A 26,482-nucleotide genomic window follows, 5' to 3' on the forward strand; every position below is an offset into this window, starting at 1 on the left:
CTGGCATCGAAGGCATCACCGGTCGACATTAAACCATCCAGGAAGTGCTCTGTGCAGTGCAATTTTCGTGGGTCTAGTTTAAATAAATTTATTATTTTATACAGTTAAACATTCATGTTGGTAATCTTACACCAGCTTGGACAAATTGACAGATACACGGTCAAGAAAGATAATATCCATATTGTCATTGCAATGCAGTACATTTTTCCGTTTGTAGTCATATTGTCGTTGTAATGTCCCAAAGGTGCTGTAGGGGGTACTGCAGCCTGTCGTCCATGCAAATGAAGTGAAAAGCGAAACAGTCAGTTAGCTTCACTGTAATGACGTTAGCCTCTTGGATGTTTTTTTTTTTTTTTACCACGCGTTATCGAGCTTGGATTTCAGAGAGACAAACACTGTCACAGTCTCCGAAGCAACGCCTTGACTCCGCCAGTGAATTCGTTCAGTTGTCGGCCCGGCGGTCCCGCTGGTAAGTTGTTCGTTATGGCAACTCAGTGAGGAGGCTGAGTAACGTCAAACCGTTATGTTAGCTATTAAGCTAGCTAGCTAGCTTTAGCATGGTGTCGAAATAACGTCATCGTTTTCCACCAGTATCCACTACAGAGGGACCGAGTTTGATCAAAATGATACAGAAAGAGCGAACACGGACCAGCGTGTGTCACAATTTTTTTTAAATCGTAATCTGTTTTAAATTGAGCACAACCGACATGGATAGCTAGCGTGTTGCCAGGCTAAGGTCAACAAGCTGGCCAGTCTGACAGCTAACTAACAGGCTAATATGCTAACTAATGCGCTACCTAACGTGCTACCCGAGCAAATTGGCTGAACGTCAGCCTAATGTCAGCCTCACTGCACGCCGTGTGTCGGGAACACCGGGGACGTTATCTTGGATAACTTGTGAAGCTCGCTGTTTGGACATTGTTTGGAGGAATACGTGATCATTTTGAAAACTTTGCCAGAACACGTCTCAAAGACACATTCAGGTTTGTTGTGTCTCTCTGCATGTTCACAAGATACCAAAATGCATGTTGTCGACGGTGAAGGTTCTGTTGCTATGTTTAGCTGCGCTGGGTGTGATTTGAGTTTATTTTGTGATCCGCAACTGATGCTGGCTACCTCACTCACCGCCCACAACATTAAGTACACCTGTATAATCTCAACTGACACCCAATACAATCGCTGTATCAAGAGATGGACTCAAGTCGATAATGTTTTTTTAAATTGTGGTTTTCATTGGTATAGAACCACATTGCAGGCACTGGACTGTGTCTATTATTTTGGCTAGCTACACAAAGAGAGGCAGTTTTCATCTCAATAATACACACATTGTTAAAAAATGCTTTTGTAACAGTGTAAATGAAACCTAACATAATTATCTCTGTAAAAGGAGGCGTTTTCACCTGTGATGTAGTACCTAATGGTGCGATTGTTGAACCTTCGCAAATAATCAGATGCTGGCGCTGCTTTTTTATTTTCACAGCTGTTGGTGGGAGCGAGTGGTGTCGCCATGTTAAATATCTGTCAACAACCTCCAGCTCCCCATGAAATGCACATTAGCTAGCAGGTTGAATTTAGATTTGGGGAGTCCTACAAACAAAGAGAGGTCCTCCTGTCTCTGTCTCGTACGCTCTGATAGCACCAGTTCTCCGTCCACACAAATGTGAAGTACATTGTCTTTTGGCAGAAGAGTCTGTGAGTGTCCATCTGTACTCAATATACCATCTTGGGGCACCAAACAAACTTGTAGTCAGTGTTTTAAAGAGTCCTCTGTCCTCAGAGTGCTCACATTTTGGAGAAATGGTATTCGGGGTTTGCCCCATGATGCCTTCAACAGGTCCAAAAGGCATCTGTGCCAGATGCAAATTTGCTGTCACACTACTTCATCATCTTGTTGCATTGGAGTCTGTTTGTTAGCAAGTTCTGGCCCATTTAGTCAGGGTTCTGGATCTTCTTTTCACATCATAGAATCTTTTTTGTGAGTTATTTTTTCCCCCCAGCAGATGTACAACTGCAGCTTCAATGTTCACATCAAGGAACAAAACAGCAACAGCAAAAGGTCCTTTTTTTGTCCGAGTGTTTATTTTACCTTTCTTATTTTTGGTCTCTTTCGGACCTGGACTATGTAACATTGTGACTTCAGGTCTTAAAGACAAGATGTCCTCCAGACTATGACGACATTAATGTTCCTCAGACACGACAGGACATTATCCAGGGGTAATATTTGGCAGCAGCATCGAGGAAATGGCAATGATAGGAAGGAAGTCGACTGTCCTTCAGCCTCTCTAAGTAACCCCTCCCCCCCATTTAATGGTTCTTATTAGAAAGTGTGCACATTTTAAATGAATGTCTTGAAGGTGCGCCTCATTATTGTAGGCTTTCACAAAGGAAATATGAAAAAGTAATGTTATAACAACAAGTTGTAATCTATTATGTCTACCCTAAATAGTAACAATAAAACGATTTGTTCTACAACTTCATACGGCAGTAGAAAATGAAATGCAAATCCCAATTAACACATCTTAAATGTGCCTAAGTTTAAACATGCATCCTTCTTGCCTCCACAGCAGACAGCCAATTAGCTGCCTTGATAGTAGAGCATCTTTTTCGGGTGGCGAGCGTGCCCATGAAGGTTGCTACGGTAACTCCATTTCCTCTGTAATGGCGACGTAGAAGCAAAGATGACAGACGTCCACTGTCCTGATGGCTGTTTTGACTGACCTGAAATGTCTCAGCCAGAATGCTGTTGATTTGTGTGTGTGTGTGTGTGTGTGTGTGTGTGTTAGCAGCTGTTGTGGTCTGTCTTGGGATGTGTGTGCAGCAGCTGTGTGTATTTCTTTCATTTTTTTCCCCCACAGTTGGGAGTATCTGGCCCTCGGGGCTTCATGAGAGCTAGAACATGCTCGAGTTTTGCTCCTCTACATATCCATTAGTTTGGTGGTTTAGTTGTCTGTTGCTGACTGCTGTTAGTTTTTTCTTCAGCCTCTCTCATTGCCTGCTCTTCTCCATCACCTGGACCTCAGCAACCATTTATTAGAGGCCCATCATGTGTGTCAGCAAGCTCTAGCTTTAGTCCATATTTACTATTATTTTGCCTGATAATGCTCCACACCACCCAGCAATAATATGCACACAAGCTGCTGAATCAGGACTTCATCATCAGGGAACCGATGATGATGATGTTTTAACTGCTGCATATACAGTATGTCACACAAGTGAGTACACCCCTCACATTTCTGCAAATATTTTATTATATATTTTCATGGGACAATACTAAAGAAACAACACTTTGATACAATGTGCAGCTTTGATAACGGTGTAAATTTATTGTCCACTCAAAATAACAAAAACGCAACCATTGATGTCTAAACCGCTGGCAATAAAAGTGAGTACACCCCATGTTCAAGTGTACAAATTGGGGCCAATAAGCCATTTTTCTCCTGGGGGCATGGGGATCATTAGTGTTACAAGTAGGGGTGTCCCGATTCAATATTGATATCGCATATCAGTCCAATATCAGCCAAAAAAACACAGTATCGGAATATGTCGGCCTGCAACTAAAATCTCTGCTATGGGCACTCCAATACAAGCAGTCCATTCCAGACTCTGCACCAGCACTTCTACCCAGCAGCAGCCCTTCTATTCTGCATGTGGAACCCATGTGATCACAACAACAGCGTGTGCTGGAGTGATTTCAGCCGCGCTGGCTTCCTGTGGTGGCGCAGAACCAGGGAACAAGCAACCTCATTGCGCTTTTGAAGAAGGATTTTGAAACAGCCAGCACTGTTTGGCATATTTGCAAAGCGTGAGAAACTCCCAAAAGACGGCAAAAAGTCATTGACTGTAACTAGGCCAGTCACAATAACAAATTTTGCTGGACGATTACATAAACAAGCAGTAAAAGGCAACACAGTGTAAACGTAGAGCCTGACTCGCATACACACAGCCGTACTATTGTGCCCATAATGGCGATCGCAAAAGTAGTGTGGGTTGCGTGTCACCCACATCATAACCATCACTTTGTAGATGTCATATGACATCAGTCAGCTGACATTAAGCCCCCTCCTGATTCACTGGTGTGCTTTGGCGGGAGAAAACAGTGGAGGACAGATGTCGGCAGCCACACACAGATCATGCAACTTTCATCTTTATTATTCCAATTACGGATAAACTACCTCAATGAAAAGATGCCTAGGCCGATATCTATTAAAAAGTTATGTAGAAAAAAAGTCAATTGTTTCATGGCTGTGTGTCGCATCATGAAATAGAAATGTTTTTTCTCCAAGTTCATTTGTCAAACTGCTATTTCATGACAAATTGGAAAATGTGCCCATTGCTGAAACCCTTTCTAATACTCTATGTTGCCTTGACTTTGGCTGCATCGTCTTTTGCATAGTTACTGTATTTACATTTCTCGTATACTGTACAATATCTGGAATGTTTTATAGCAAATGCTAATACATGAAGTATATGTGTAATGAACGTTACATAGCTATTTTCACAGACATACTACTCAGCTTGAGGTCACGAACAAATGGCCCGACATTCTCTATGAGGATTTTTTGGTAGACAGCAGAATTCATGGTTCCATTTATCAGAACAAGTCTTCCAGGTCCTGGAGCAGCAAAACAGCCCCACAACATCACACTACCACCAAGATTTTTTACTGTTGGTATGATGTTCTTTTTCTGAAATGCAGCGTTCTTCATGCCCAAGAGAGTTAAGACGGTGTTGGAAAATAATGGTAGCCACACTAAATATTCAATTTGGCCACAATTTGGACATTTTCACGACGGATCTATTTGCTTTGGTTGCCAGTGGTTTAGACATTAATAGTAGTGTGTCAAATTATTTTGAGGGGACAGTAAATTTACATTGTTATCAAAGCCGTACACCGACTACTTTACAGGGCATCAATGTGTCGTTTCTTTAGTGTTGTCCCATGAACAGATATAATAAAATATTAGCAGAAATGTTAGGGGTGTACTCACTTTTGTGACATACTGTACATGTGTGCTATTTTTTTTGTTAAATTTATAAAGCAAATTAAATAAGTGAGCAGAATATGAATGAAATGAATGATTTTTTTAAAAAACTTGAAAACAATGTTAATATATTGTATGAATGGATATATTGTATATGCTATGTAGATGCATATATTGCTAATTATTTACACATGTATTGATTACAATTAGTTAGAAATTTTTTTTTTTATTTTATAAATATATTTCACTGCACTTTATTTTGATATGCACCGGAGTCGCCTGTCTGCCTTGTTGGTCCTTGACCAACATAGACATAGACATGTTTGCGCACATCTGACCAGATAAAAGTACGCGTGTAGTGTTGATGTTCACTTTGTACCTTATTATCGTGAGAATTGACGACCGCTCATCACAGGTGAAGCCAGCGTCTGTGATTGATGATCTTTCAATCTCATTCGACTTTGTGGCATGTTTACACATTTCGCCGCTCACTGCCTCTCAGCCATAGCTCTCGGCGGCAGCTAGCTAGCTCGTTTTTGTCCTGGGCGAGCTACAAGTCACGTTCATGCTAACTTACTTTTTAAAAGTGTCACTTAACAATTTTGCCGTCATTATCATTATAATACGTATGGTTTGTCTTCAAAACACTAGATGTGTGTCAAAGTTGTTCAACAGAAAAATCATAGTGTGTGCAGCTTTACAGTAGACAGTGCTACTATAGATCACCAGCTGGTGTTGAGTAGTTCACCAACTAATATTTGCTTCACCTCTTGGTATTTTTATACACTCCTGATCAAAATCTTAAGACCAGTTGAAAAATTGCTGCAATTTGCATTTTGCACATTTGGATCTTAATGAGGTTTTAAGTAGAGCTACAATATGCAAAAACAAGAAGGGGGAGTGAGACAAAAAGCATTTTGAAAAAGTAATTTCGTGAAAACAACAGTTAAACTGAAATAGGCTGTTTATCAGCTGATCAAAATTTTAAGACCACAGGCTATAAAAGCCAAAATCTGCACAAAATTTTCATTTTCTGCCAGGTTGTTATGCTGACGCTGTCATGCCCTCCTGATGGCTGAAGCTAGGAAGCTTTCTGTTTTTGAACGTGGTCGGATTGTCGAGCTGCATAAGCAAGGCCTCTTGCAGCGTGCCATTGCTGCTGACAATCAGACTAAATTTTTTGAAAGATCCTGAGCATTATGGAACAAAAAGGTCAAGTGGTAGACCCCGAAAAATCCCACCTGTGCTGAGCCGGAGGATCCGATTGGCTGTCCATCAAGACACAGGGCGGTCTTCCACCCACATTAAGGCCCTTACTGGTGCCGACTGCAGCGCAATAACCATTAGACTGCATCTGTGGGAAAAGGGTTTAATAAACAAAAACAAATTCAAAGACCGCGTCTCCTTCAAAGCCACAAAACTGCCCGTTTAGACTTTGCCAGGGAGCATCAAACATGGGACATTGAAAGGTGGAAAAAAGTTTTATTCTCTGATGAGAAAAAATGTAACCTTGACGGTCCAGATGGCTTCCAACGTTACTGGCATGACAAGGAGATCCCACCTGAGATGTTTTCTACCCGGCACAGTGGAGGGGGGTCCATCATGATCTGGGGTGCTTTTTCATTCAGTGGAACACCGGAGCTTCAGGTGGTGAGGGTCGTCAAACGGCATGCAGATGATCCCTCATGACTGAGGGCCCTTGTCTGTGTGGTAACAGCTGGGTTTTTCAACAGGACAACGCTGTAGTTCACAATGCTCGCTTGACCAAAGACTTCTTCAGGGAGAATAACATCACTCTTTTGGACCATCCTGCACGTTCCCCTGATTTAAATCACATAGAGAACATTTGGGGATGGATGGCAAGGGAAGTTTATAAAAATGGCCATCAGTTGCCTAGAGTTGGCCAAAAGGCACCTGAAGGGCTTTCAAACCGGGAGAAAGAAATTACCTGGTCTGACGAGACAAAGATTGAACTCTTTGGTGTGAATGCCAGGCGTCATGTTTGGAGGAAACCATGCATTGCTCATCACCTGGCCAATACCCTCCCCACAGTGAAGCACGGTGGTGGCGGTGTCATGCTATAGGGATGTTCAGCGGCAGGAACTGAAAGACTGTTCAGGATAGAGGGAAAGATGCAGTAATGTGCAAAGACATCATGGATGGAAAACTTGATCCAGAGCACCATTGGGGCGATTGTTCATCTTTCAAGACGACAACGATCCTAAGCACACAGCCGAGATAAGGAATGGATGAATGTCCTTGTGTGGCTTAAATCCCATTGAACATCTCTGGAAAGATCTGAAAATGGCAGTCACCGACGTCCCGTCCAACATGATGGAGCTTTAGAGGTGCTGCCAAGAGGAATGGGTGAAACTACCCACAGATAGGTGTGCCAGGCTTGTGGAATCGTTATTCAAAAAGACTCGAGGCTGTAAATGTTTTTTTTATTATTTGCAAACATTTCCAAAAAAAACATTTAAGATGTTTTTTATTATGGATGTTATGTGTACACTTTTGAGGGGAAAAGTAAATGTGCAGTATACCATTTTGGAATAAGGCTGTAATATAACAAAATCTGGAAAAAGCTCTGTGAACACACTACATATTACTCAGGGCAGCTAATTCACATATAAGCACTTAAATGTTGAATTACATTTCATTTTTTTGGTTTCTTTTAAAGATCCATCCCTCCACACTCTGAAGAGGGATAAGTGACATGACTACTGGCAGCAGGCAGCTTCCACTCAGATGTAAGTCTGCTGGTGTGCGTGTGTGCGTGCGTGCTCAAGCCATGGCCAGTTGTTGAACGTTGCCTCCTCAAGGCTATCAGACAGATGTATTAATCCCCTCAGTATCATTCACTGTCCGCTATTTTTGCCAAGACATTGGCCAAAAAGTACAGCTGTGTCCATTTCAAATGGCAGAAAGCACTAAAGAACTTGGGATAGAGTTCAGTATCATTGCATTCAAATGCATTGGCCAGTTGTGACGTGAGATGTCTTGAACCCTAGACTTCTACCAAGGCCACACTGAATAAAGGTTTAATGTTTTCCTCCTTGGACTTACACCATCTTTTTTTTGGAAATCAATTAGTTTTTTATTTGGAAAAACAGAGAAGAAAAAAAGCACTCCCATGGTAGGAGCAGGATAAATAGACTGATCAGGCGAGCTAGCTCTGTCCTGGATGGTCCTCTGGACTCCGTGGAGGAAGTGGGGGAGAGAAGGATGTTGGCTAAGCTGACATCCATCATGAACAACACCTCTCACCCGCTACATGACCCTGTTGTTTCCCTGAGCAGCTCCTTCAGCACCAGACTGTTACACCCACGGTGTAAGAAGGAGAGGTTCCGCAGGTCCTTCATACCGACCGCTGTCAGGCTCTACAACACCTGCACCACCTGAACCATGTTGTAGACACTATGCTTTCTTTACACTGTTCTCTTTACTTGTCTTGCTGCTGTAACAAGTAAATTTCCCCGCTGTGGGATAAATAAAGTACATACAATACAATACAATACAATATTAATGTTGAGGGGTTGTAGAGACTACATAACAATCTCATTGATGCTAATTAAGGTTAGATCGTCGGTAGTCCTGGAATGGTAATCTGTTCTATGTGGAGTCTTGGCTCACTGACACGCTCACATCAGAGTGTGTCAGTCAGAAATAGACTCTTAATCAGCCAGTTGCGATCACACGGCTTTGTCACAGTCACGGTGGATGGCATCACTTATCTCCCACACACGTCTTAAGCTGGCTGCGTTCACCACACCTGGATGGACATACTCGGCCCATAATAGGTTTCACTTTCACTTTTTCTGCCCTTTGCAGAAAACACAGATTAAATGTTTTCCTTTAATGCCGCTGAAAAGTAGTTGGGAGGCAGAGCGGAGTGTTCATGGGAGGGACGAGTGGCTTTTGTTGTCCTTGACTTTGTCCTCCGCTTCTAAACCTGCTGCACACACACACGCACACCTGTTGTTTGTCTGCCACAACTTACAAGGAGACACATTTAGGTGCACAAAATGAAACATCATACATGACCTCTGAATACACCAATAGCCACATTAGCGAACTACAGAGAGTTTACACCCGCTGATCATCACCATCATTGGGTTTATGCAAGTTCAACTAACTTACTTGTTAAAATGCAAACAGGCAACTAATTAATAAAGTGCCTGAGTGTCACAAACATCACAATAAATAAACTACTATACAATACAATATAGAACGCTCCTGACTTTTCTGGGTTCTTCAATCTCTTTCAGCCATACTGTGCAGTAGGTGAGTTCTGAGCAAATCAAGGGATCCTTTTCTCCTTCCTGCTATGTGGGCAAACTCACTTGTAAACAAACATGGCGTCGATCAAGGGGGATTTCTTCTTGTTTCAGAGAAAGCCATTTTGCGTGCTAGTGACACCAAATGTTCTGCAGCCTGTGACATCAAACTTCACCACATCAAACCTTATCAGCCACCTGAAATGCCAGCATCGCTACAACGCCCGGTGGTTGTTCCTATCGCCGCGGTGTTTTAAAGGTGCAAAGAGTTTGCCAGAGACAAGCCGAGGGCTATAGTGATGTGGACGGATGACCAGCCCTTTACCATCTTTGAGGATACTAGCTTTTGTTAGCTAGTAACCCCTTGGAGCAACATTGGATTTTTTAAAATGTTTTTTTAATAGTTGTGATGTAATTTTTGGTTAGGACTTTTAAGTCATTTGGTCTTTAGAAGTAGGAAGTTGTCGGTGTTGGCCTGAAATAGCTTTTTATATTAAAAATTATAAAATATATCATAAATATAACATTCCTAGTGTTTTTCCCAGTACATTTAGTTTACTAACAAACATGGGCTCATGAATGGTCTCAGAACTTTTTTTTTCTCTACATTTATTGTACGTTACTGTTTTCAATCCATCCATCTTCTATGCCACTTATCCTCACTAGTGTTATCGGTACGCTGGAGCCTATCCCAGCTGACTTCGGGTGAGAGGCGGGGTACACCCTGGACTGGTCGCCAGCCAATCGCAGGGTACATATAGACAAACAGCTCAGGCTCACATTCATACCTATGGACAATTTAGAGTCAACAATTAACTTAACATGCATGTTTTTGGAATGTGGGAGGAAAACCCAGTACCTGAAGAAAGAGAACATGCGAACGGCACAGAGAGATGCCCAATGGAGATTCCAACCCAGATCTTCCTGAACGACTAGGCCACCGTGCAGCCCCGTTTTCAATCCACTCAAGGAAATCTGGATTTTGATTTTCTTAGTAATTTATCAGCTTTATGTTTGTCCCAGCAGACAACCAGTTGGATTGTCATCAAATAACACATTTCATACATTGGTTGAATGGTCTTTGGATTTTAGCATTTCATTTGGTTTTGTGTTACGTTCCCAGTATTTGATGTCTTAACTGTTTCCATTATTCTGCTCTCGTCCTTGTCCTTGGTGTCATTGTTTCTCATGGTAATAATTCTCACTGAGGTTTTATTGTTGATGTTCCTCAGCAACAGAGCAGCTTTGATTCTGCCTCGTTAATTGTTGTGTTTGTGCTGAAACGCAGCTTGAATCGCTAAACGTCCTCTCAAATAACTGCTGATGTTTTGAAACATTAAGCAGCTGGGACTTGAAAACATCAGCTGGGAGAACATCTGGTGATTGCCTCCAACTTTTTTTGGGACAACAAGCCGCACTGTGTATGAATACTTCGTGTTTTTTATTTCATCACTTGTCATCTTTATGGCTACTTCAGAATTTTGCATTCATGTCGTTGACCTTTCACATTCTATGCATCTTTTCCAGTGTTTGTTTGTAGGAAGTGGGGAACTCCACCATTGTGGCACACTCTGGCTTCTACTGCCCACCCCTGACCACCACACCCCTCCCCCTGTCCTAAGTGGGTTGCTGTCCTGCCGACGGTGAAGTGGAGCGCTCTGATTGGAGAACTCACAGGGTGGTTTTTCGGTCTGGCGCCGCCTCCCCCTGGGGCCGGCGTGCGCTCCCAGCAGCCTGTGGTGCCCTGTGCCCCGCCCTCGCCGTCACTGCCCGCCAGAGCCCATGTGCCAGGTAAGAGCAAGAGCACACTGATCGTTAGCATTGCAGCTAGGAAATATAGTTGGGTAGTGGAAGGGTTCATTTACTTTTTGGATATAGCATTGTCAAAGCTAAACATGATCTTTGCATGTTAAATCTACGCCCCCTCTGCAGGAGGAGCTGCGGTTCGTCCGCCAGGAGCCATGTGCCTCCCTCATACCAACAACATGGACAACAAGCTACAGGGGGCGGGGCCAGGGGGAGGAGCTTTACTTCGATCCCGAGGAGGCGGTGTTCCCTTGGAGCCCTTCATGCACCAGGTGAGAAGGAAAAAATGCTGTACTATGTTCGTAATAATAGCTAAAGAAGAATTCCAAGTTGTTTGATAGCCAAAGTGTTAAATTCTGCTATTTCATATGACCTATTTTCTTTTGCCGTTGTTTTCATGTAACTGCACCTGTGTGTTTGCAGGTGGGGGGTCACACCAGTATGATGCGCTACGATGACCACACGGTGTGCAAGCCTCTGATCAGCAGAGAGCAGCGTTTCTATGAATCTCTGCCTCCAGAGATGAAGGAGTTCACCCCAGAATACAAAGGTACCACAACACAACTTTGCTGACTCAGGCCCTGTGCACTCTGCAGGCTTGGCATTATTGTGACAGTAAATACACTACATGCACGCCATGGGCTAAATGCACATTGTCACCCTCGCACTCCAGCAGAGGTCGCGCAGTGTCAACAACTGACAGATTCATGCAACTGACAGATTCATGCAAAGCGCTCTTGCGCTAGAAAGATGCTATTTTTATAGCCGGACACTGAAATGATCAGAGGCTCAAAAAGTAGGAAAGGTCACACATGCTCATATAATATAATATAATGCTATCACCTCATGCACTGGCTTGTTTACATTGTCGTTGGAATGTGCATAACGAGACAAAAGCACAATGCTCTGGTTTTCATCACCTGACTCATAGCTGTGACAGTCCCCATGTTTGCTTTTAAATAAATAATGGCTCAAACACAGAGAAGAAAGAGACCGACAAACATAAGTGGTTGTCTTGTTCCGTGCTTTGATATGTGGGCCAACGTACACTTATAGCACTTTAAATAGCATGCAGTGCTTGTTTATGTTACTTTAATGTTTCTGTACAACTGTTTTATACCAATTATGAAAGAACTAATAAAGTGGAACTGAAACATAAAAACCAAGGCAATTTTTTTCATAGGAAATAATGGAAATCCGATTTGTACCATGCACTCAAAAATATTAACCAAAAATACATTTTATAGAAAATAATTATGCAGAAAACAATGCAAAATATTATAAATGACAAATGGATGGAACTTGATGCGTACTTCCTGAATTTAATAGTGTTTCTCACCCTCTTTGTCAAATTGTTGCCACTCAAAACATTCTTTGGCCCCATGGTGGATTATTTAGCAGTCATACGCAATACAAAATGCATGGACAGTTGAGTCAGCAACGCGTAGGGCGCTTTGTTTAGACACTTGACTTTGCAGAACAATACAGTACAGGGCAAATGGACTAGTGTGTTACATGCAAACAAAAATCGGGGCAAAATTTTACCATAACCGAATCATCCAAAAACCGGGGCGTACAACAACCGAGGTTTGACTGTACAATGATTAGATGTATGGTGGTATAAACAAGTATAGTTATGTACCCGCATGTCTCACCATTTTTTATATAAAAAAACATAAATTATACATAAAACTAATTTCATGCTCTGTTGGATGTGACACAGTAGGCCACTGACCCACACTGTGGTTGCATCCCCACCACAGCCGCCTGCACTACTCTGCGTGGTCCTGCAGGTCACAGTGCCATGACAACAGTTGTCCATGGGATATCTATATTTAGCTCTGGATCTGAGCCCACTAAAGATGCCCTACTGACATCACAGCAGTAGACAGACAGGCGCTTCAACCAGAAACTCTTTGACATGATCAGATGTCATTGCACGTTTGTTGTTTGTGGATGGGGAGCCAGAGAAGATGCCCAGCTCTCTGTGGACGGAGCCATGAGAGGACTCCTCAGGTTGATTTCTCTTCAGCGAGCAAAATTACATCAGCGTGTCCCTTAGCAAAGATGAGAAACTAGGAATAGCATTTTAATGCTGAAATAACACAGGTTGTCCCGTCTAATTATGTGCAATCTGCTTCCCAATTGGATTTTGTCTGTCTCTATTATGCATATTTAAACAGACAGATGACAAATACAAATCTTGATTCATCTGGACAGTCAAGCTTAACATCTTGATGTCTTCCCATCAGGCGTGGTGCTGGTGTGTTTCGAAGGTGACTCTGACGGCTACATCAATCTGGTGGCATATCCTTACGGCGACAGCAACGTGGAGGTCGGAGCCGGCGAGCATGAAGAGCCTCCTGAGCGGGAGCAGCCCAGGAGAAAACACTCCCGCCGCAGCCTCCATCGTTCCTCCTCCTCCTCGGAACACAAGGAGGAGCGCAGCGATCGCGATACAGATTCTTCTGATAAGTACGTTATTTCAAGGATAATTGGGTGACCGACTATCTTTTGCTCTTAATTTTATCCCTTCACAGAATTGTTTATTTCTGTGTGCATTTTCAGTATACAGTTCAGGTTTATTTGGAACATTTTGTGTATGTGTATGTGACATCCTAACGACTGCAAAATGATCTTATTATTTAGTTTTCACATAATTGTGGCAAACTGGTAAACCTTTAGTTAGATACTGTACATCCATGTAAAAGTCCATTATGACACTGCTCCAGCCAACATTATTGTGATCTAGGCCTGTCACGGTAACAAATTTTACTGGACGATAATTGACCTACAAATTATTGCAGATCAATGACATTGTTAACATCATTTTGAGACCATTTTTTCATTAATGTAATCATAATGACATAATAATGCGAGTATACCGTATCAAAGGCAAGAAACTTACATTTCTCAAGAGTGTTTAACATTGTAATTGGAATGTCAAGAGCTTTTAAATAAAATTAAACAAACAACATAATGAATTAAACAAAGGACAAAAAAACTCCAATGGAATTGCAGTTAAATAAAAATCACAACCAAAAACAAGAAAAAATAGACCTCTGTTGAAAAAAACAAAACAAAAAAACACTCCAATCAAAAAACACACACAACAATAAAAGCAATAAATAAAATGGACTATCAAGTCTCTGTAAACAAAATTGCACTTCAATAAATAATGAACATTGGGCATTCCTTAACTGGAACGCAAATTAATGAAGCTATGGGGTGACCAAATAGGACTGCTTCACGGATTCGGAAAGTGGTGGTAACAATGCATTCCCATGCGGGAACAATGCACGTCACGCGTGCTATTGTCGTGCACTAGACGTAAGCACTGCTTGACGAGGTGTAAATAATTCGTGCGGGAGCATGGTCAGCTTGTGCCAATGCTCACCATTTTCGGTCACGAAGTTCCTGCCAATTGCATCATTTATGCGTAAACTGAACACAAACAGTGCGCAAACTAGCCTTCATGCTTTTCAGGCGTACCATAAATACATAAATAAATGACACGCATTGCCATGGCGAATTGCAGGACAATTCGGAAGCAAAATGCGTGCAAGTGTAAACGCCGCTTTACTCCTCATTTGCACCGCTCTGTGTGTGCACTTGCCAGCAACCCCGCCTCCACCCACTGGGACAAAGAGACTGAATGACTAAGAGGAGTGTTCACTCACTCTGTTAATTCCGCTATAGAACCAACGTGCCCAGGTGTTGAGACAAATGCACAGAGTAAACCTTCTTGTCATCTAGCCTATTTGGTAGAGAGAGAGGAGGAAAACAAAAACAAGCATGCACATGTCAATACAGTCATGGAAAAATGATTAGACCACCCTTGTTTCTTCAGTTTATTGATCCATTTTAATGCCTGGTACAACTAAAGGTACATTTGTTTGGACAAATATATTGATGATAACAAATATAGCCCATAAGAGTTTAGTTTAAGAGCTGATATCTAGCAACTTCTATGGCTTTCTTGATGAGAACGAAAATCAATCAAAATTCTTACATGAATAGCTATAGCACTGTACTGCCAAAAAATGTAACTCTTATGAGCTAATTTTGTTGTCATTGTTATATTTGTCCAAACAAAGGTACCTTTAGTTGTATCAGACATTAAAATGAACAAGAAACTGAAGAAGCAAGGGTGGTCTAATCATTTTTTCCATGACTGTATATCAAGGCCAGCAAAATGATCATGTTTGTTTTTATTTATCGTGTGGTTAACTGATTTATTATCCTGACAGGCCTATCCTGAGCAACTCTTGTCTGTCTTCCTCCTCCTCCACACAGCAATCTCACAGAGCTGAAGAGTCCGAGAGTGGAACCAAAGATTCACTTGGACCTTCCCTTCCAGATGCTGGACTGGAACAGTGGTGTGAGCTCGGAGAAGATCAGCCACAATCCCTGGAGCCTCCGCTGCCACAAGCAGCAGCTCAGCCGCATGAGGTCTGAGTCCAAGGACCGAAAGCTCTTCAGTATCCTTTTCCGGCAAATCCTTGTTTTGAGTCCATCAAGGTTCCGCTCTTTTGCCACTTGTTTTAGTGGAATCTGATTGTTAGCCAGAATAGAGCCTTCACACTGTCAGTAATAAACACATTCAGACATTCCTCAGATGAGTGTAAAAATGACCATAAAAGTATGTGGAATAATATTGTTTTTCATGGACTCCAGTGTGTACCACAACTATAGCAGGCAAGTACAGGATGTAAACATGGGTGAGGCTGGTGTGAAGTGAGGAGGAAGTTATCAGGTCAAAGATCATATTTTGATCTCCAGCTTCAAAGAGCCCAGACTGCAGCTGCGTGGAGAAACACAAACCCTGTTTTCCATTGTTCTAAGTCCACTGACACTACATGTAGCTACAAAAAGACATGAAAACATGGAGATGTTCTTCCTTTGCAGCTACAACAGTTTTTTCTCTTCTGGTTATGGTACTCATCCCAGCTGAGTACATTTTATATTCTAGAAGCTGCAGCCTGTGTAAATCTGCAATGGTTACCTCCTTAATGGGAGTTGACCCAGAGTTCCTGTTGTTGGAGAATGTCGTCCACCACTTCTCATACCCCTGCATCCTAGACTTGAAGATGGGCACCAGGCAGCATGGGGACGACGCCTCAGAGGAGAAGGCAGCTAGGCAGATAAAGAAGTGCGAGCAGAGCACCTCAGCAACACTGGGGGTGCGACTGTGTGGCATGCAGGTAAAGAAGTAGCTACTGTCACTGGGGCCTGCTCCGTGTCAGTCCTTCTCAAATATACTGCTGAGCTTCCCTGTGGATTTCATGTTAACTGTATGATGCGGTGTCTTTATGTTGAACACGTGTCTCTGCAGGTGTACCAGCTCAACACCAGCCACTACCTCTGCAGGAACAAGTACTATGGCCGTGGCCTGTCCATCGAAGGGTTCCGTCAGGCCCTCTACCAGTACATGCACAACGGACGGGGCCTGAGGCGGGATCTCTTTGAGCCAATCCTGAATAAGCTTCACAGTCTGAAGGCAGTGCTGGAGCGGCAGGCATCCTATCGCTTCTACTCCTCTTCACTGCTCATTATCTATGAGGGAAAGGTGAGTCAACACAAAGCAATTCTCTCCTGTGATGATGTGCTCATTAGCTGGGGTGTGATGGATTAGGGCCTAGGTTCCTAAAGTGGGGTACATTAATTGTCATGGGGGTACGTGAGTAAAAATGAAAAACAATTAGTGCCTACCACATACATACTTAGCAGAAAAGCAGTATGAATTTGTTCATTGGTCTGTGTGCATCATATGAACAAATAAGTAAGTTTCATGATTATTTTGTGCATTAAGATTTCATTTATATTGGTGTTCCAATCCCCGCATGGCACAGTGGTGAAAACCTGTCACTGTGGGTGGGGATTCCCCGAAAATGAGGCTTTATCTTTGTATGTATTTTTGTACTTTGGATACTGCTTTATCGCGATTGTTAAACTTCCCCCTTCAATTTGGTATTAAATTAAGATGTAGTCTTAAACCATAGCCATCGTGAGTGGACAAAAAAAGTGAAGCTCAAATTCAACCCATTCAAACGGAGGGATGCCATCATCAAACTGGAATAAAAGATATGTAGGATAATTACTTCTTTATTTATCAGTGCTCTTGTGGAACTTTATGAAAATGTGACCATGCAAAATACACATTTTTGACCCAAAGGTACTATAAAATTTATTAACTTATGTTCAATATTTCAAGATAATTATGGTAAAAGGTTTGTTATTTAAGTGTGCAGGAGTAGGGGGTAGATGGTTTCAGATGAAATGTCTGAAGGGGTACACCACTGTAAAAAGTTTGGGACCCACTGGATTGGGCTTGATTACCAACTGGACCCAGTGGCATCTGCCAGCAACAATTCTAAATATGTGCAGTATGGATTGGCAAACCTTGTTGTTGTATGGTTTATCATAGAAGTGCTATAAAGATGCTTAGAATAGTCAAGATATTGCATTATTATTATTCCTTGCCTCCAAAATGAATCACTCATGTTCCCCTTGTATCTACTTTGGGGAAAAGGTCTAGACAAAACTGATTTACTTGTAGTGACTATGCTAACCTGCATTGACATGCTATGTCCCTCATGGCACAATTTCCTCAATAAATATTTTTATTATTTGCATACTTGTTTGTGATACTAGGACATATACATTGCAACATACTATAAGTGACTATGGGCAATTTATCCCTAGTATTCCTAGTGATATGTTGCCCCCTAATGGTTTGGAGTGTGCAAATAGATGAGATGTGTCATTCTGGTGCTGATATCTTCTGTGTTTACTCGTAGAAGCCTGAGCCGCCTGCAGGTTTCAGTCCTGGGCAGCTCATTGTCCGGCAGAAGACTGCCGGGGGTCCTGATGAGCCTCATTTTGGTCCCGTGCCCCATGCACCTCCAGCTACCGACGCTCCCTGTGCCACAGCCGTGAGCCATGAGGAGGGCCCGGACCCGCTGGCCCATCAGGGAACCGCACTGATGGCTCAAACCTCACCTCATCTTCCCCCCCTGGCCCCACCCACAAAGTCAGGCTGCCACTCCACCCCCTCGCCTCACTCCCATCCAGACTCTGCCTGCCCAGCTCCCAGCCTAACCCCCCTCCCGCCACCTCCGTCCGCCCCCTCGCCCCAACAGCCCCCCCTGGTGGACATTCGTATGATCGACTTCGCCCACTCCACCTTTAAAGGTTTCCGTGGCGACACGGCAGTGCATGACGGACCCGACCGGGGATACGTGCTCGGGCTGGAAAGCCTGATCCAAATCCTGGAGAGTCTGCGGGCCGACAACCTGCAGTAACGTCTCCACGGCTGGAAATATGGACGTCGATCCTTCACAGCATCGCCATGGCAACATGGGCATTCTACAGTCCAGTAGTAACTATAGCAACAGCCAGGAGGCAGGACAGTGGAGCTGACATACTTCTGACCTGGGCTTGAGGCTCAACACACACACACCCAATGACACGATGCATTCCCTCGCCCAAACCTGTGACCATCATAGCGGTCAGTGCTGTCAATCAACCCCCACTTCCCACCCCTCTCCTCCTCACCAAACATGCACAGGTGATTGCTCCAGGCACATCTTTTAAAGCAATAGATGGCGACAAGAGGTGGAGACTTTCTTTTCGTTCCCTTAGCAGGGAGAAGGACAACAGTGAGAAGTAGACGCTTTCCAACAGCTTTGTGATTTGTAATGTCACTATAGTTTGTCATTTCAAAGTGATCCTCCGGGCCATCACTTCATTCACAAATAGATCTTTGTGAGGTGTATGTGTTGGGTATATTCCTAACAAAGGCCATGAAAAGACCAGAAGTGACCACATCTTGTCATTGTTTTTTCTTCAGACACAGTCCTAGAGCATGCTGTGAAGAGTCACTATAAGTGCAGCATGTTCTGGATGTGATGTCAGAGTACTGTACTTGGTGCACAAACTTGATATTATTTAGTCAAGTACATCCCTTCCCTCTTTGAAATGACCTGCACTTTTCCACTACATTTTCAGAACACCTCTTTAAAAGGGATTTGTTGTTACCAAACTCTAGAATAGCCAGTCTTTTGTGGATGTCTGGTCTGGGTGATCTTATTGAAAAATATGTTTTAAAAAAATCACCAAAACAACACAACCTGACCTTATTTTGTTTGAAACACTGTTGTACAATATTGTCAAAGGGTGCGTTTGAAATGCTCGACTGTCAACCAGCCCTGCTTTAAATGACGCACGTCCTCCTCCGGTAAAGTCACCACAAACGTGCCATCGCCACTCTCTCATATGATTGGTCAGCGCCGACTGCTCAGCAAATCAGATGTGCGCATTTATGCTTCCCTCCAATCAGGGCGACCAGAAAGCGGCTGTGGTGGCAATCTACTGCCCCCTGCTGGTCAGTGACAGGAGCTCCAGGAGCTGGAGCGAAAAGAAAAGAGCAAATAGTAATATTTTATTTTTGGTTTATTGAGGTGATAATTTATTTTTTTATTGTACCTTTACCTCTATGTATGTGGGTAAATGTCTTATTTTCCATGTCTCTCCCAAAGTGTAAAAAAGCAAAGAGATTTAAGTGCTCACAGAGTGATGACATTTCAGGGGTCTAATATATAACAGTATTATTTTAGATACTGTTGTCTGTTTGTCCCGAGGACACTCCAGCCAAACTCTGCTTGGCACCATCCAACAGGTTGTGTGTGTGTGTGCGCGCCCGCGTGTCATCTTTGCTTTGCCTCACGTGACCTTTGCAGGCGTTGGATGCACGTTGAACCTATTTATAGTGAGTTCACCACCACACGGTCCAACATTCTAGTTCTTGTCCCTTCTCCTCCTCACATGTATGTTGTCATGTCTGTTGTGTCTCCATTTATTTTACAGCTGACACCATCCCCACTGTTTGGTAGAACAGTGAAAGTGAGATTAAAACTTTCCAGATGTTTTTGGCCTCCTCTTGTAGTTATTGATTTTGATGCAGCAACTGAGTAGGATGTAATCATACTTTGTTAGGACGAAGATGTCTTCTCACAAAGTGTTTTGTACTTTTAGATGAGTCTCGGGAAGACATCCATGTGAAAGATATTGTAGGTCCTAAAAAAACGCGTTTACTCGAAGCTGGGACATTGCTAGTGTTTCAGGTGAAGACAGTAAAGAAGGAAAACCGACACGAGGACAAAGTCTGCCCAAAAGAATAGTTGTTAATTTTTTAAAATGTGGCATAATTGGTCATTTAAAAACTGTGACATAACTACTGATACTATTAACATGAATTATGGCTTTCTACAGTGCATAAATGTCATTAAAAGGTAAGCAAACAGGAATATATCTAATTGCCTCAATTAAAATCATTACTGTTACAATTTTGTGGTAGTTGTCATCCCCACTGACACTGTGCAACTTGTCACCCATGAAGGTCGTACTCCCGGTACAGGAGGTAGTCCTTAAGTCGTCCTGGCAATGGCAGGAAGCTCATGAAGACAGGCGATCGCAGACGAAGGCGACCGAGACAACGACGAATCCTCAAACGACAGAGATGCTGCAGGCAGCGAGCGTTCTCTGAGGAGGTGGAAGGAGCAAATATGCACTCAGATTGCTTCATCAGGTACACCTGCACATTCTAACCCAAAAATTAATGTTCAGTTTTGATTGTATTCATTTAGCAATGTTGTACTATCACACATCACGGCATATCATAGCAATCCCCAGCTACCATGCAAATGCGCCTCCTTGTGGCTGTAGGCAGTGGCTGTCATTACAGTGCCAGGTTGCTTGGTAATGGCATTATAATGTGGTCACCTTGCATCCTGCAAATGTCGCTCCACTGCTGCTGCTCCATGAGGGCCGCCTTCAGCTTGCAGCATATTGTCACATGATCCACATAGTCCAGCAGGACCCGAACCACATGACCTGAGAGATGCTTGAGCCACGAAACGGTGATCACCTCGCAGAACTGTGCTGACAAACACACACACAGTCCCGCCTGGCAGCATATGTCCATTGTGTGTTTTAGTTCTGGTTACCATAGTGTCTTTGATGACAGTGTTGGACCAGCCCTCGTAGTCCTCTGGAACGTGGGATCCGTTGCCATAGGGACAGTCAAAGCAGCGCTCCACGTGGTAACCATAGCTACACAGCATTCTGAGAACCACCTGATACACACACACGCACACACACCACAGTCATGCCCAAGAAGAGCCCCACAAGCAGACATGAGGCTATACCTCGTCGTTGAGGGCGTATTGCAGGGCTGAGGGGAAGTGTGTTGTGTTGATTCTGGAGTAAAAGTTGACGTTGGCACCGAACCTCAGCAACACTTTAATCAACTCATAGTTGCCCAAACGCAGAGCGACCTGCCAAGATGGCACAGTAACACATCACCAACACCGTCCAATCCTCTCTGTGCTTTTTTAAACTAGTGTGCTTGTTCCACCTTCACGTTGTTCAAATTTCACATAAATTTTCCTAATCATAAATAATGGAAATACAATGGAGCCTCTAAGGTCAAACGCAATGTGTTTCAGGATACCGGTTGATTTTAATTTAGAATCTATTTATCCCATTGCCAATAATGGAAATAATCTGTTCCCGAGTCAAACTGTGGCCATCGTAAAACCTTGATTAACTGGATAGTCTAGTAACATTCTTAACCATCATTCAAGTCTAAACAGAAACTAATCACTGTATTAAAATAATAAGATATATAAGATAAAATATATCAAATGTCTATGATTGACAGGCCTGCCATTGGCTGGCAACCAGTCCGGTGTGTACCCCGCCTACTGCCCACTGTCATCTGGGATAGGCTCCTGCATACCCGGGACCCTAGTGAGGACAAGTGGTACAGAAAATGGATGGATGGATGATTTACCATTCTGGTTATTGCGGATGTTTTAACTCAATTTGGCAAATACTGTGGCTATAAATCAAATTTCAAAAAGAGCGAACTTCTCTCCATTAGCCCCTGTCTTGGGGGATGCTGGGACCTGTCTCCTCCATCCTGTTTAAGGTCACTCCTGACGGTTCCAATATCTGGGTGTATTCATCACCGCTTCTTTTAAGGACCTTTTCAGCAGGGATTTTTGTCCGCATGTCGAGAAGCGTAAGCTTGATACAGTATTAGGGTTGGGCATCGAGTCTCGACCATCGAGGGGAACCAGGACTAACATTGCGATCCTCCCTGGATCGTTCAAATGTTTTTATTTTGATTACTGGTCCGGCCGCGAACACAACCACAACGAAGAAGAAGTCAGCGAGCACCAGCGAAGAAGAAGTGGTTAAAAAGTTTGGCTTAACGTCATAAAAAGACCATTTGCAAAACAATGATATCATGCAGAGGAGGGTGCACGACCAACATGATTCATGTTCACACATTCCATCCATCCATTTTCTATGCAGCTTATCCTCATTAGGGTCGCGGGGGTATGCTGGAACCTATCCCAGCTGACTTCGGGCGAGAGGCGGGGTACACTCTGGACTGGTCGCCAGCCAATCGCAGGGCACATAAAGACAAACAACCATTCACACTCACATTCATACCTATGGACAATTTAGAGTCTCCAATTAATCTAACATGCATGTTTTTGGAATGTGGGAGGAAACCGGAGTACCCGGAGAAAACCCACGCACGCACGAGGAGAACATGCAAACTCCAGAGGTCTTCGTGATCTCCAGACTGTGACTGTGTGGCGAACATGCTAACCACTAGACCACCGTGCGGCCCAGTAGTTGTCATCTAAGTGTAAAATAAGTTATACAAGTAACTGTTGTTAATAGTAAAAGTTAAAACAATGTGGAGTTAATGAGCATGCTCTTGTACCTGTAGACATTTGACGGGGTCCTGGTTGGTCATGGCTCCGGCCTCCAGCAGCATGCAGACTGACGGAAGGTCGTCGTTGGATACGGCAAAGAAGAGTGCTGACTTCCTCTCGTCGTCATAACCTCGGCGCACGCAAGGATGCAGCATGTAGTTTGGGTCGAAGCCTTCGTCCAGCAGCGCCTGGAGGATGGCTTCATGTTTATTAGCATGGACCACAGAGTCATCAGGAGAATGGACACACACCTTGATGCAATGTGTGTGTCCTCCAGCTGCTGCACAGTGCAGTGGACTCATTCCACTGTTGTTTATGTCTTCCATAGATGTTATTGGAATCAGCAGCTTCAGAGTGCTGCACAGAACACACACACACGCACACACACACAAGACAATAATGAATGATATTTCATGTAACAATATGTTCAGTATTTTGATTCTGGTTTACTGCAGGTGTCCCCTGTGAGCGGCCCGGTGGATCGGTAGGTGCCCACTCTGTTTAGCGACATTGGGGTCGGCGCCGTATTCCAGCAGCAGCTCGACAACGGAAGCATCTCCACTCGCACACGCCTCGTACAAGATGGAGGCCTCGTCCTGCGCCTGAGACATCACGTCTGCTCCTGATCAGAAGCACACACAAAGGTAACATTGGTATGAAGGCACTTATCTGCACCTGTCCAAAAACTAAAATTATTGATTAAAAAAAAAATTATATCAATTTGAAGGGGGTCAACATTTTTTCCCGTCGGAATAATGTAAAGTTAATTCTACAGTCTGTTCCAGAGTCAAAATTGTGCCATTCCAAAACTTTTATTATGTGTACAGCAATGTTTTAAGTCACATTTTAACATTCTTAACTGTCGCACAAGTGTAAAAAGAAGTTAACCAATAATAATAATCCTTCGCTGTTATGCTTTTAGCAAGCTGCTATTCATGTTAGCATCCGCTTGGTACAATTAGTATACATAATTAATCTTCAATGAAGATAAAGTTCAATTTCCTATTCTATGTTCAGGGGTGTATTTTCATTTGACCCAAAACAAACACAGTCATTAGGGCCCTCCACATCCTTGTACTGCACTGACAAAAGTTTTGTCATTTATTTTAATTTTAAAAAAATTCAATTGCCTGTGTTTGCCTAATGGTAAGTCCGCCCCGTCTATGGTTATCATATTTTTATTTGCCATCACTGGTACCCTCCTGTGATGGCATCGCAAATACCGCACACACTTGCAGAGTTAATCCTTTCGATGCTCAATGAGCTGACACCACACAGAATGATGTTTTTGGTGGCACGCCTGTCTTACCTTTCCTCAGCAGGACCTCTGCCGCTTCCAGGTGACCCGCCTGAGCAGCCAGTGCCAGTGGCGTAAGGCCAAAGCGGCTACGGGCGTCCGGCAGCGCCTTGGCTTCCAGAAGCAGGCTCACCAGCTCGGCTCTGCCCAGCCGAGAGGCCTCGTGGAGCGGGTGGCGGCCGTGGAGACCCGCCTGGTTGACCGCCGCACCCCGCTGGAGCAGCAGCTTGACCAGGTCCACGCAGCCCAACCGGATTGCTGCAGTCGAAAGGGGCGGAAACAGCAATGATGAGGTCATTTGTGTAGTTTAGTTTTTATTTAGTTTCAAGAAGGAAGGAAAAGGAAGTTCATTCATTCTAATATCATTCTAACGCCCCGTCGCATCCACCAAATGATGCTATTTCTTTACAATGTGTTTTACTTTTAATACAGACTAGTGATTCGTTTGTAAAATGAACGTGTGTAAAGAGCCCTCTAGTTCCTATCTTGTAATTCAAATAGCGGAGTGGGTGTGGCTGTCATATGCACATTTTATTTTTCATTGGCCTTTGGGGCAATCATTTATTCAGCCCTACGAATCTGCCTAGCAACAGTGACCGTACATTGAACGTGAACAGGAAAAGAATCCAGGATCTACGTTACTTTTGCTTGCTGCCTAAAAAGATTAAAGACTAAAAAGACACATACTATAGGAGTGATTTATGACAGTATATTAGAGCAATGCTGCTCCACCCATCTATTCATACTACATCTATGGTCTCTAGAGTTATAGATTCCACTGTTCTCTCTCTTCAGTTGCTGCACCAATGGTCAGCCGACCTAAAAGCAGCGGCGAGTCCTGGTGCTGGTTCTGTGTGTCGGGCCGGGCCCCGTGTTGAAGGAGAAAGGAGGCATTGTCCATGAGACCTCGTTCCACCGCCAGGAAGAGGGGTGTCTCCCCACGTTGTGTCTGACGCTCCACTGACTCTCGACCTGAAGCTGGAGAAGGTTTGAGGTGATGCATGTGCTGTCACTTTGGATGGTTCTGATGCTGACCTCCATATGTGAGCTCCAGAATGGTTTGGTTGGTCTGGGCTGATGCTTCATGGAGAGGCGTCCATCCTCTGCTGTCTGTCTGGAGGAAAGAGTCTCTCCTCTTCAGACACAGCTCCTCCACAAGCTTCTCTCTGCCTGCTCGGTCACACAAATACATGATGGATACAACCCACCTTGGAGTACATTTTGACATTTTCAATATCTACATTATTATTATAGATAGGATCAAGTTGGCTCACCTTGCCTTATGGCAGTGAATATCGCCTCTGCACACTTAGAGCTGCAAGAAAGGCGTGTTTAACAACATTTCACATCATAATAATAGACATTAATACAAATGTACTTTCCAACAGTATGCTAATATTTACAGACAGGTGCTTGTCATCAAATGTCTGACCTCCTGTCGCCTCGTGTTGTAGAAGCTTGTCTGTGGACGTCCTTGCGTTTGTTGCTGTCCTGCAGACTCTGCTCGATTATGTACTGCATGGCTGCATCGTCCCCATCCTCCTCCTCGTCCTCCATCCCTAACGCTTTGAACTCCATGCTAAGAGACACAAAACATAAGAGGATCGTGTCGTCATATTGGAGGCACACACAGTAACAGCATGTCATGCACTGCCATGACTACTACAGCATCATGCCTATTTCAACCCTATTTTTTTCTCAGATTTGTACACAAAACAAAGCCTGCTTTCCTCTGCTTCTTTTGTGAGTACATATTTTCCTGCAGATTTTTAGCCAATTTTGTGCCACAACAATCCCTTTCAAAAATAAATAAATAAAGAAATAAAGAAATAATGTCACAACCAGCCAGGCATCAGGACCGTTTTTTAATGTACTTCTGGATTCTTATCCACTAGCGTTCTAAAATTAATGGAGAAAAACCTCTTTACCTGCTGCTTGCTCTTTGTTAGTTTTTCACCTCTTTGTCTTTTGATGACATTCTCTCACTCCTCATTCACTTGAATAACGTTCAACATGTTGTGTGTGTCCACCTCGCAAACTAGATGGTCATTTACCAAATAGGATCACTGGGCTCCGACCTTTAGCTTTCTCCTTGCTGTCCGCAGCTCTTCCGATGAATATAGGTTGTTTGCTCTTCCGGAATAATATTCGACACTGAAAACGTTTCAATAAAGTCGACTCTTGCTATGTTAGCTGCAGCAGTCTGCTAGTGTTGTTGTCGGATAGCTGTTATACTATATTTAGAGGAGAGAGCAGTGACTAGTCACATTACTGACAGGCCACCAAGGTCAACTCCACGTCACACTTCTTTACAAAGACACAATA

General features: G+C 43.4%; 2 protein-coding genes across 12 annotated transcripts; one reads left to right on the top strand and one right to left on the bottom strand.

The window, feature by feature from the left end:
• The first annotated feature begins 283 nt into the window (after positions 1-283).
• Positions 284-25,114, top strand: ip6k1 (inositol hexakisphosphate kinase 1). 5 transcript variants are annotated; one of them, XM_054784163.1, is made up of 13 exons: positions 284-469; positions 7,663-7,732; positions 10,787-11,050; positions 11,192-11,337; positions 11,489-11,615; positions 13,318-13,540; positions 15,362-15,546; positions 16,094-16,269; positions 16,401-16,634; positions 17,866-20,654; positions 22,875-23,504; positions 24,180-24,450; positions 24,953-25,114. In XM_054784163.1, exons 4-10 carry the CDS (start codon positions 11,221-11,223, stop codon positions 18,367-18,369), a joined length of 1,566 nt encoding a protein of 521 aa, XP_054640138.1. In that variant the 5' UTR covers positions 284-469; positions 7,663-7,732; positions 10,787-11,050; positions 11,192-11,220; the 3' UTR covers positions 18,370-20,654; positions 22,875-23,504; positions 24,180-24,450; positions 24,953-25,114. The 5 variants fall into 5 exon arrangements, with proteins under 5 accessions (XP_054640138.1, XP_054640139.1, XP_054640140.1 ...); XM_054784165.1 differs by lacking the exon at positions 284-469 and adding an exon at positions 494-983; XM_054784164.1 differs by lacking the exon at positions 7,663-7,732.
• Positions 20,240-26,369, bottom strand: LOC129186171 (dynein axonemal heavy chain 12-like). Of its 7 annotated transcripts, XM_054784161.1 has the most exons (13): positions 26,086-26,369; positions 25,590-25,736; positions 25,432-25,472; positions 25,193-25,327; positions 24,977-25,135; positions 24,170-24,415; positions 23,311-23,482; positions 23,112-23,217; positions 22,869-23,048; positions 21,274-21,402; positions 21,073-21,201; positions 20,849-21,002; positions 20,240-20,608 (listed from the first exon to the last, which is right to left on the bottom strand). In XM_054784161.1, exons 2-13 carry the CDS (start codon positions 25,733-25,735, stop codon positions 20,454-20,456), a joined length of 1,752 nt encoding a protein of 583 aa, XP_054640136.1. In that variant the 5' UTR covers position 25,736; positions 26,086-26,369; the 3' UTR covers positions 20,240-20,453. The 7 variants fall into 7 exon arrangements, with proteins under 7 accessions (XP_054640136.1, XP_054640135.1, XP_054640134.1 ...); XM_054784160.1 differs by having other exon boundaries at positions 20,849-21,201; XM_054784159.1 differs by having other exon boundaries at positions 22,869-23,217.
• Between the last annotated feature and the right edge of the window lie 113 nt (positions 26,370-26,482).

The sequence above is a fragment of the Dunckerocampus dactyliophorus genome, chromosome 8, assembly GCF_027744805.1.
Source record: "Dunckerocampus dactyliophorus isolate RoL2022-P2 chromosome 8, RoL_Ddac_1.1, whole genome shotgun sequence".
Classification (NCBI taxonomy): Eukaryota; Metazoa; Chordata; class Actinopteri; order Syngnathiformes; family Syngnathidae; genus Dunckerocampus; species Dunckerocampus dactyliophorus.

Excerpts from the sequence above, each read along its gene's own strand:
- ip6k1 (XM_054784163.1), top strand. The coding sequence starts at position 11,221 with ATGTGCCTCCCTCATACCAACAACATGGACAACAAGCTACAGGGGGCG. Across the intron at positions 11,338-11,488 it reads TGGAGCCCTTCATGCACCAG|GTGGGGGGTCACACCAGTAT; the intron begins GTGAGAAGGAAA and ends GTGTGTTTGCAG. Across the intron at positions 16,270-16,400 it reads TGCGACTGTGTGGCATGCAG|GTGTACCAGCTCAACACCAG; the intron begins GTAAAGAAGTAG and ends GTGTCTCTGCAG.
- LOC129186171 (XM_054784157.1), bottom strand. The coding sequence starts at position 25,735 with ATGGAGTTCAAAGCGTTAGGGATGGAGGACGAGGAGGAGGATGGGGAC. Across the intron at positions 25,328-25,431 it reads ATTCACTGCCATAAGGCAAG|GCAGAGAGAAGCTTGTGGAG; the intron begins GTGAGCCAACTT and ends GTGACCGAGCAG. Across the intron at positions 25,136-25,192 it reads TCTGGAGCTCACATATGGAG|CTTCAGGTCGAGAGTCAGTG; the intron begins GTCAGCATCAGA and ends AACCTTCTCCAG.